The 11416-nt window shown below is 39.6% G+C and overlaps 1 protein-coding gene across 12 annotated transcripts in view; it reads left to right on the top strand.

Annotated features, from left to right (window-relative positions):
• RBFOX1 (RNA binding protein, fox-1 homolog 1) overlaps nucleotides 1–11416 on the top strand; it is a 2526522-nt gene that overhangs the window by 2215424 nt on the left and 299682 nt on the right. For all 12 annotated transcript variants that reach the window (XM_019507488.1, XM_019507490.1, XM_019507494.1 and 9 more), the window contains one exon: nucleotides 4634–4876. In XM_019507488.1, coding sequence (XP_019363033.1) covers nucleotides 4634–4876 — 243 coding nt within the window. The remainder of the gene's footprint in view (nucleotides 1–4633; nucleotides 4877–11416) is intronic.

Raw genomic sequence — 11416 nt, 5'->3', positions numbered from 1 at the left:
CTAAAAAAAGCATTCACTTACCTATATCATCCTGAGGCATTTTTGTTCGGTAGAGTTCAGCATTTAAGCAGACAGCAATAAACTGGATTTTATATACTGCCACGTAAAGCATATTTTGAGTTGAAATGTGGTTTTCATTAAATTTCAGGCCAGAACATTTAGCAGAGCCTGATTGTCTGCCATCCTTTGTTCTTTTGTTGCCAACAACTACTTTATTAAACCACACACAAAAAATGAGTATTAAGCAGTCCTGTAAACTTAAAAAAAGCAAAGAGAATTGGAGTGAAGTTTGAAAGAACAACTTCTGTCTACCCTCTTGTGCCTAGGTGGAGTTGCACAATGCCTGTGTGCCCACTGTTCCAGAACTTAACCTCCTGGGTTAAGTTATGAATGGGTTTTACTGTCTAGAGATTATTCCATACACTTAATGTTACTTAATTTTTTCTCTTAAGTGATTCAGTTCATTTTGTTTTAAATACATATTATTTAAAATTGCGAAGTTACTATCTGAAACTGGGGGAAAGCTAAGACTATCCTCTGAAACTTAGTTGGAGTTCATGATTTGCTACTCAAACCATGATGTGTAAGGATCTGTTCATTACCGCTGCATAAATTCAGCTCATAAACAGTAATCAATTTATGAAGAACATACCTTTGTCTTAAGGAATGTGTTTAGTTATGCGGCACGTGTTTAATATGAAATGCATTACTGATATGTTCTTTGAATATTCATGTGTTCATTTTGGATCAAAAGGTATAGATTGCATTACATAATTTTAAAAATCTAAATTAGCTTCAGTTATAATGGCATGTGCCATAGCTAGTTTTAAAGTGGTACTATGTCAGAATTAATACTATTTTTCATTTTGAGCTCCTGGTAGACAGAAGTACAATTTTTCGTTTCTTTATTTTCCAGCAACCACATTTTAGTGCGTTAAAAAAAAAGCAGAAACAAATAATAACTCTTAACGAAAGAATGAGACCTGGGCTGACAAACTTGTATACCAAGTTTCCAGAACAAGCATATTTATATGGCTATGCTATAAACCCCTGGATACATAGAGTATATATTGGAAATGTTGACCCTTTATCATTTCCGTATTTATTACTAGTACCGTTTTAATAAGGGAACCCAAACTTCACCTTAACAAATCTGATGACTGAAGTGTAAGAGTGTCAACAGGGCTAAGGTGCTGGAATTTTCATTACGTGTGCTCTTGCTGTACAGTAGTGCTGAAGTGAAATGTTTGAAGTTGCTAGTAAGAAATTATATAAAAACTCAGTGCTCTTAATTAAATATTAGCTGTAATTAGCACTAAGTGTGAATGCTAAGAATATTAATTAGGGTCTCATGGAACTGCTGTCAGTGTTAATGAGAAACAGTGGGGGTCTCAGCAACATCTGTTTTAGAACTCAAGGTAGTATAAAAAGCTTTAGATCAAATGCACCTGGACATTAGCTGTTGGTCCCTTTGTTGCCATTATTGTTCTTTTTTAACATCTGCTGACTGTGTCATGTCTAACAACTGACATGAAGAAATAGCTTATAGACCAGCTACTGTTCTTCAGAACCAATACAGTCATTATTTTGAGGTGGAATTTTCATTTGCTGATGCCAGTTTCTTCCACATAATAAAGTCTGTCCTAGAATATTTAATGTTTGCATTTTCAGTACTTTCAAATACCCCAACTTCAGCTCCAACTTCAGTAATTTTAAAACATTAAAATTTTCTCAGTAACAGCTAATAGTTGGTAGGCACATGTGGAGTCCATTCATTGGTGCATTTTAGTATGTATGGTTTATTATTTTTCATTTACAAAAACACTGTTTTATATTAATAACAGATGATTAAAGAAAAATTAAAGGAAAGCATGGGCAAATGTATATGTTCCCTAAACAGCTTGTAGAATGTATATTTTCCTTTTTTTTTAATTTAAGTTTTGAAAGTTTCTCAGTGTAGCAACACAACTTTCCATTTTTGTTTGCACTCGTAATAACAGAACAATATGTTTTTCACTTTCAAAGCATCATACAAATATGAATTAATTTCACAACAGAACCCTGAAAAGTAGGAAAATGTCATTATTTTCATTTTTAAAATAGTGAAATGAAGCAGAAAGTATAAATAACTTGCCCCGGGGCCACACTAACTTACTGGTGAAGACAGGATTAAAATTCAGGAGTTCCTAGCATCATGCTTAATCCATTAAAATGCCACGACTTTTTCTTAGGAAAAGCATACTTTCCCCCTCTGAATCTACCAAGTGCCCAGCAGCTGTGGTAGTGTACTGATTAGAAAATCTTCAAAGCTTCTGAGTTTGGGCTCAATTTAAACAAGCAGTCCCTCATTTAGATGTTTATTTCAATCAGCTGAAACTGGCTGGAAATCTTTGGTGTGAAATATCCCATAAATTCCTTTACACTTCAGGCCTTGGCTTAAACTAGGAAATGTAAGCAAAAACAAGAACGAAAATGTGTGTGCGTCTGCTCACGCCCTTTTGGTGGGAAGGTAGTTACATATTTCAGAACATAATTACAAATTTGGTTTCATGTTAGTTTTGAGGCTTGTGAACCTATTGTGTTAGCAAAGGTCTAGTCCTTTGCACATCACTTAGCATATCCTTTGCATTGAGCAAAGGGCTTGCGATCTGTGTTGCTATTCTTTCCCACTTGCTACTGTGATACAGTAGCCACCATGGTGTATCCAGACACTGCCATCTTTGGCATCAAGATTTGTGCATCTCTTAAATGCACAAGCATGTCTTGTTAAAGGTTTTCTTCCCTAGCCTCAAGTTGTCATATCATTATGGTCAAAAAATTTAGGCAGAGACTATTACAAATACTTATGTTAAATACTTGTGAACGTTTTTGACATATGCTTGCCCCTGTGGGATTATATCAAAGCTAAAGATGAATCTAATTGCCCGTGCAAGATATAAGATGCCTCCATTTGGTCTTTTACTTGTAAGATCTTATTTTTAATACATAAAAGTAAAATCATAATTAGCAAAATGATATGATACTTTAAGGTCTTGCATATATTTTCTGCAATATTACCATATCATTTTTTTCAGTGTTTTCCTCAAATGGGTTTTAAGTTGGGGCCTTTATAGTTCTGTATTTTGATATTGCGGTTCTAAGATTGAATTGAATCATTATATTATATCGTTGCACTGTAGTACAGGATAAACTTTTGTTTAATAGTTTTGTGTTAATAGTTTTAGATTAATAATTATTTACTAATCTAAAATAGTACTCTGCATCTCAGATAGCATCATTTTTTACAGATACTTAGAACTCCATTAACAGGGTGTGTCATCTATTCCCATTCATTGATTTGTATTTTAGGTTGGGTATATCTGTTCAGAAAATTAGAAAATCATGAGGCAGTATGCACGTGATAAATGCTGTTGCTGTTTTTGGAACAAGTGGATTTATAGCGGTTAAATGTTTGAGTTAAAGTTGTGAAAGATGTGGACTAGAATTTACTAATTTACATACTTATTCCTCTTTCCAGTGGCACATTAAGATTTATTGGGGCACTGCACAAACAGAAAATTGGAGCTCCCCAGTTCCGCCCCCCCGCCCCCCAGGGCATCAGGCAAGGGCAGGTTCCCTCTGTCCCTGCCAGGGGTCTGTGGCTGAGCCTGCCTAGCCTCCTTGGTGTGTCTGGGGCAAGCCAGGGGGCACAAGAACCCCTCTGCCCAGTGGGTGTCACACAGCCAGAGGTGCAATCCCCCGGCTCTGCAGGATGGGCTGGGACCAGGGCCACCTGGCGGGGTAGGCATGAGCTCTGCCCAGGGCTGCTCACCTGCCCCTCTGCCCATCCCTCTGCTGGTCTGGGTGGGGCGGGGCTGTCCCAATCTGCTCCAGGGACTCTGGTGCCGGCGACCTCCCACAGATGACAAGGACCAGAAGTGGGACTGGCAGCAGATGGCCCCAGAAAGCTGCTGCTGCCTGCTGGGAGTCCTGTGCCCATCCCTAACCCCTGGCCCCAGCCTGGCCAAAGGAGAGGAGGCACACACTGCCAACAGCCCAGATGCCCACCTGGGCTGTGCTGCCCCTGGTGCCCCTGGGAGCCCCTATGTTGGCAGGGGCTCTGCGGGCCTGTGCATTATTCTGCCCCTGCCTCATTCTTTTCTCTTGGGGTTTCAGTTTTTGTGGTCTTCCTTGGTATCCAGAAGGTCTCACTGTTACGTCAAAATTAAGCCTAACAGCCCACAAGGCTAGTTTGGTTAAGACACAGCAGTTTCTATGCCCAATAACACATAAGGGCAAACATTAGATCTGGCTGCCTTTGACTCCCCAGCCTGAATGATTAGGCATCTCTTTCCAGTTGGGTTGACTGGGAGGTTGCTTTTGATGGGAGTCTGAAGTGAGGCTTTGAACTAGTGCCTGGTGAAGCCATTGCAGGACACCCTGTCCAGCCACTATACTCCTTCAGTGCTGTGTTGGAAACTGTGATTTCACTTTTCTAAGACTAGGTTTTTAACAGTGGGGATAAACAGAGTTAAATCAGAGAGGATACACCTTTCAAGGGAAAGAAACTTAGCATATCTACAGATCTTGCAGAGTGTCTTTATTTTAAAAATTATTTTCTCTTATTCCAGTTTTATCTTTGGTATCTTTTCAGGGTAATCAGGAAGCTACAGCACCTCCTGACACAATGGCGCAGCCTTATGCCTCAGCCCAGTTTGCTCCACCTCAGAATGGTATCCCTGCAGAATACACAGCCCCACACCCTCATCCCGCTCCAGACTACACAGGCCAGACCACTGTTCCAGAGCACACGTTAAACATGTACCCTCCTGCTCAGACACACTCTGAACAGAGTGCAGCTGACACAAATGCACAAACTGTCTCCGGCACAGCTACAGTAAGTTCAAGTTTCATCTATTTTAAAACCGTGTATCTCAAGTTACAAATGTGCCTGTGGGTAACAACCAGCTCATATGTTGTGTTTAACAGTTTAAAACTTGGATGGTATGTGGAATATTCAACGATAAAGGGTGCAAAATAGGCCCATTTTTTTTTCCTTTGAACATTGAGGATACTATTTGTTTAATTGTGGTGCCTCTAATGAAGGGCTCCATGGCATTTGCTGGCACATATCCAAAATCTTTTTATTCTGGAGTGTTCAAATATACCAAATTATAAATAAGCAGCACGCAGGTGAATGATTGTATAAAGTTTAACCTGTTTAGAAGTCAGTAAATGCTGTTAAAATATTCTTAAATATTTACTTGAAGTAAAACCATGAATTTGTTTTGTTTATGTGACCTGCTTTTATTCATTTGTCGCAAGCATTTCTTTTAATTAAACTTTATTCTCAGGAATGTTCACTTAATGGGATAATGTGGCAAATATTTGAGAAACTATGTATTTGCAAGTGACTACTCAAAATGGGAGTTGGCAACATCACAAAAAATATTTATGTAGCCATATTGAAATCAGTACACCAATCTGGAGTTCATGAAATCATGGAGCAAAACAACACTGCATGACTCACCTGTCCAGTCTGTGCAAATACCAGATTGTTAATGGTGAATGCATACGGGATAGTGTGTGACTACATCATGTTTTGAATTGTGAGTATGTGGGGAAAAATATAATTTCAGAAGTACATTTTACTGCTTTGCAGGATTGGAATGAATGTAATTTTAAATGGCGATCAATGTTTGGTGCCAAAAACTCACTTTTTGAACGTCAGAACCCACTAACGTGCTGATGAAACTGATCACCCAAAAGCTGAATTTCTCAAAATCCCTCACTTTTGAAATCCTAAACCAAATTCAGATCATTATAATGTTGAATTATTGATGGCATAGTTTGGCAGATATCGCAACTGTGAGCCTCAGTTGTTATTGTCTGCATTTCTTTGTTTAGGGCAAAGTGATTCTAACAATGTCTTCCTCAAAATATCTCATCCTTGAATAACAGTTAATGTTGCTAAGGCACTCTCTGTAGGTTGTGGAAAGGTGAGAGTATTTCCCACAGAAACTAAAATAAAAGCCTTATTGATGGGGAAAATGTCACCCACCCCGTCCTATCTTTCACCTGTTTTAAGGTATTTAATATCTTTATCATATAATAACTTTTATACTAATTTAAGAATGACGCTAATATGATGGAGAATGAGAATCAACATATGTCATATATACCACGTACAGAAACACAGGAATTGCCATAATATAGTAGGCTAGTGGTCTACCTAGGTCACTGCCATATATGTATGTCGTTGGTCAATAGCATGTATTTTTGAGTAATACCAAGAAACCATGTAACACAGGGGTTCTCAATCTGTGGGTTGCAGGGGGTATGTGCAGCAGCTCAGGGAAGCGGCAGTGGCGTAGAGTGGTGGATGGCAGCGGCGGCTGCTGTGTACAAGTTCCCCTTCCCCTGCCACCGCCATTCAGCACTCGGTCACAGTATCACAAAGTTTGAGAGCCCCTGCTATAATGGATAATTATGACAGAATCTGCTTGTATAAGCAACTCTTCTCGTAGTGGCTGGAAGAAATTCATCAGTATCAAAACTGCAGCTAAATCACGCGTCTTATACTCACAAATATTAGTATTTCTCGTCTTTTCAAAAATCAAATATTTTGCTGATAATATGATGATGAACATTTTCCTTTTGTAACATCCAGTCCTTTAAGGCCTCTGCATGCAAAGATTTCTTGTGGCAGTTAATTTCTCAGTTTAGGATTAGCACAGTATAGTGTTTTCTGTTATCAGTTTATCATGTTTCATGTCTTTCAGTGTCATTAAGCATCCCCTTGTTCTTGAATTATAAGAAAGGTTAAGTAGAGGAGTATTCTATGTACCTTCATCATACCATTCATTAATCAGTATACCTCTAATACTACACCCCTTTTTCATCTCTTCATTAAGGCAAACAGTCTCTCTTAAAAGCTTTCCAGCTTCTCTGCTTTCCATGCATCTAGTAGGTTTTGTCAGCTGTTTCTGTGTACACTTAGTTTCTTCTACAGTGCCCAAAACTGAACACAATATTCCAGATGAGATTATACAATGATTTATAAAATAGCATAATTTTTCTGTCATTTCTGTCCTTTTCCTCATATATTCTCCAACTTGGTTTATTGTCGTGATCATTGCAGCACCTCATGTTGTTCCCAATGAAAACTTAGTCCTTCCATTTGCTTGGAACTCTAGGGCTTATATCATTCAGCCCTAAGGTGAAATCCTGGCCCTGTTTAAGTCATTGGCAGAACTCCCACTGATTTCATTGGAGCCAGTACTTGGTCCTTACTGACCTGTTCTGAAATTTATCATTGTGTTCCACTACCTCTTTTTTGATGCTTCATTCTGGAAAACATCTAGCCTTTTTTGTCAAAAAAAGAACAGAGGAGGGATAGGCATCTCCCCAGTATCTTGACTGAAGGCAGATGAAAGGAACTTATTTGCCTTGACCGCAGTTGCTCCTTTTAATCTTTGCTGCAGCAGATCCAGTGACTTCTTTAATGGTTTCCTGGTTCTGATACACTTACGCAGTTCCTTGTTGCTTGTTTTATGTGTCTGGCTATCTTCTCTTCATATTCCTTCTCAGCTCTCCTAATTTCCTTCCTATAGCTGTTTCTTTTGACATAGACTAAATTTCTATCTCTGGAGAATAACACTATGACTCAAATAACCTCTTGTACTTTGCCAAATTACCATACTTGTAGAGTTCATGTTATTACGGATCTTTGCTTCCCTTCCTGCTTCCTTCCTTATGGAGGAATCTGCATATCTTCTTTGTCGAAGTAGCTTCATGCTGTGTGTAAAAGATGTTAATTTCTTTGGTTTTGACCTTAGGGTTTTCTTGAGGAGCTATCACATTTTTCTTAAATCGTTTTCTGAATTTTGATGTCACTGTGAAAGTTGTTGGTATAAGCACTTCCTGAAAGTAAAAATAGGCAACAGTCAGTCCTCTGGATCATGGTCTATGCATGAGAGGTCTAGTCAGGTGCCTGATGAATCTGTCTGTGGCTGACAAGCCCAGTTCGAGAGTGACATAGCTTGTTACAAGTTTCACAAATTCCTGGAATAACAAATAGAGATTTACAGTTAGTAAATTCCCTAAGGATTTGCATTACTTACCTGTAATTGGGGACCCTATTCTTGTTACAGGGGAAGAGATGAGAGACAAGAAGAATGTGAAAGACCCCTTTAAAACTAGGGTAGGGGGAAGGTTGCCCTCATTCAGGCAAGGACCTAAGAGGGAACTAGACTCTCAAGAGATCCATGGTGTTGTAAGCCAAAAAAAGACAGTTACTTGCATCTGGAGGCAGTCCTGGGGAGGAGGCACCTAGGGCCACAGAAAACCCACCTGCTAGGGTAAGCACCTTGCCTAGCAATTGAGAGGAAGCTACAAACTGCAAGCAGAAACAGGGGCATTCAAACAAGAAAGGCTGACTCTAGACTGTGGATTTGCCTTTGTTAGGTGCCCTAAAATGAGATAATAGGAAGTCCCTGCACTGGAGTTGGGCAGTAAAAATTGGCTGACTGACATGGGAGGGGCTGGCCTGCATTTATAGGCTTGCCTCCAGGTTAGGGAGTCATTGTGGCCCTGACTGGAGGAGACCAGAACTTGCCTGCAAAAGACAGGTGGAACTTGAATCCAAGAGGAGGAGAGGAACATCTGGCTGCTGGTGGGTGCATCCAAAGGGGTGAGGACTTGACTGAGGACTGTTAGTTCTCACCTGGCAGGGGAAAGGAGGGAGGGTTGAGATTTTTGTTGAGGACTGTTTCGGTACCCAGGGGGCTTATTCCACCCCCCCAACCCCCCTTTATAACCACCAGAGGCCCAGGAGGAGCTGTGAGGGGTGGTTTAGGAGGTCATATAGCAGAATGTTCTACGATGCTGTGATGTTTCTTTTTGGTTTTTTCTGCAAGGAATGAGCTGGAGTAGAGAGGGGCTAAAGCCACAAGGCTGCAGCCTGGATCCAGAAAGGAGGAGTCTGCTGAGCTAATACTCAAGCAGGTGAGGCTGAAGCCAGGGCCCAGGAAAGGGACCCACAGTCTGAAACAAGGATGGTGAAGGAGACCCAGTAAACAGAGACTAAGCAAAACCTGAGGCATGGGCATAGCTACGGGGGTGGCTAGAGGCCATGATTATTGGCCTTAAGGCAGCTAGGGCCTGTAGGGCCATGACTAGAGCTAGTAGAGCAAGGGAGATGGAGGAAGCACCAGAGACTTATCCAGGTTGGGGGACAGTACTACTGGACTCTCCTTTTTTAAGACAGGGGACAACTTTCCCAAATACAAGGTGTGACAAGCAAGTGTAGAAAGGGAAGAGGATCAGAAGGGATCTGAGGAGTGTAGGACTAGCTCACAGGCAAGCCTGTCATGACCACACTCTGGTTGGGCTATGTCACATTAACATAGCCCCAGTGTGGAACATGTTTCTTAACTGCCAAGAAGTCTTCTAGGACTTTGCAGTCAGACTTTATTTGTTCAAATCATAATGGGTTTCCTGTTCTGAAATCAGTTACAGTTGGCCTTGTAATTTTCTTCTGTTTTATGGCTTCCCGTCATGCTTGTTAACATATGCTAAAAACATTATAAAGAAACACATGCAGATGGACCTATTATCCAGGTAAAGTCTAGAGTTTTGAGATAGTCTTTGTGAAATTATCATCAGGGTGTAGCTGTGGACAGTTCTTTATGGGGCAGGGTTTTAATAGGACATGTTTTGACCAAGACACAACAATAATATTACTGTGCTAAATACTTGCATCTGAAGGGGAATATGCTTATGTATATTTTGACTGCTAGCTAATATTTTGGACAGTGAATTTCTGGACTATTGGAATGTTAGGGGAATTATGTGGAATTGATGCTTTTGGGTTCGAGTCAAAGATGTTCATCTACATTAAGCTGAATCATACAGTATGATAATGAACTTTATAAAAAATCAATTCATTATATGGAATTATCTAGAAATAAAAATGGGACACTTGGTAAACAACTACTGGGGAGAAGCATAAACTGTACTGGAATTGTTTCACTAATAATTCTAATTCATATGGATATCTGTGTGCATTTGATGCCATACAGGCTCCTGAAAAATGCAATTAGAACATAACAGAATACAATTTAGAACATAAAGCTCATAAAATATCAAAAGAACTTTTATTTGTGGAAGTGCTGACGAGAAATGCCCCACTTTGCTCCAGCGAGAAATGATACGTGCCAAATTTCAAATATATTCTCTAAATTAATTTTCCCTCTGGATTTCTTAGTACATTCCAGCTTACATATTTTGTCGGTTAGAATGTTGCCTGCTTTGGTGGAACTTTTCTTATTGTGTTTCTTGTAAAACACCAAGGTCACTACTAGTAATGGACTTAATGCTTGGTGCAAGTGAGTGAAATTTCTTTTGGGTCATTTTATTAAAATAATCAGTGAAATACTGGTCCCACTGAAGTCATTTTACACATCCACTAATATCGGTTAAGTCAGGATTTCACTTATCAGCTTTATTGCAGATTTGCAAATGTTATTAATAGTAAATCTGAAAATTCAAGTTCTTAATGAACTCCAGGCGTTTCTATATACTAGTGTTATTTTCCTAGCAAACTGGGTATAAAATGTACCAAGCCAGAGTGGTAGTGGTTTAAAATCTCTTTGAATTGCTGTGAGACATTAATGAATCCAGCCATAGGTGATATGACGGAGAGAAATGCAGATAAAAACTACACATAAGGTAGATGCATTTTTTTCTTCAAGAAAAACATCTTTCTTCAGTATGACTTGTAAGTAATGGACCCTTTTTTTCTTCTACCTTTTTCTTTTTTTACAGTAACTATACGGTGTGCACCAGCTCCTTATATTTTGTTCTCTTCTAACTCCAGTAGCTGAGTCCAAATTATAATGCATTGGCGATTTTCCCCCTTGCTTCTTTCTCCTTACTTTCTTGAAGTCTCCTCTTTGTTTCGGCATCTTTGAAATTCTGCATGTTGATGAGCGTATCGGAACTGCTTTTTCAACAAAGAGACCATTTTCTTTAGATACAGTTTTGATTCTGAGGAGTTTGTCTGTTTTCTCTGATTGCCAGTAGAGTTTCACACCTCTTGGGCTTTTATTTTGGACTCCTTGTTAGTAAAGAAATCATATGTTCACTTGGTTATTTTGCACAAATACATTGCTAATCCCTTCTGTACAGTCAAACGTATTGTATTTGGTGGCTTATTTTAGGGAGCCTGTTAGTGCAGTGCTTATTTATGTCAGTGATCCTTTGCTATTTGAGCATGGTTCCAGTGACTTCAGTGGGCAATATTTATAGAAGTGAGGGCCACAGGGCTGGAAACTGTTGGAAAGTAACACAAACGTCTTGTGTGTGCGCGCGCGCGCGCGCACACACACACACACACACACACACACACACACACACACACACACACACACACACA

This window comes from Gavialis gangeticus, unplaced genomic scaffold, assembly GCF_001723915.1.
Source record: "Gavialis gangeticus isolate Ggan-Ray unplaced genomic scaffold, GavGan_comp1, whole genome shotgun sequence".
In the NCBI taxonomy this organism is placed as follows: domain Eukaryota; kingdom Metazoa; phylum Chordata; order Crocodylia; family Gavialidae; genus Gavialis; species Gavialis gangeticus.
This window is presented reverse-complemented; position numbering and strand designations above follow the sequence as displayed.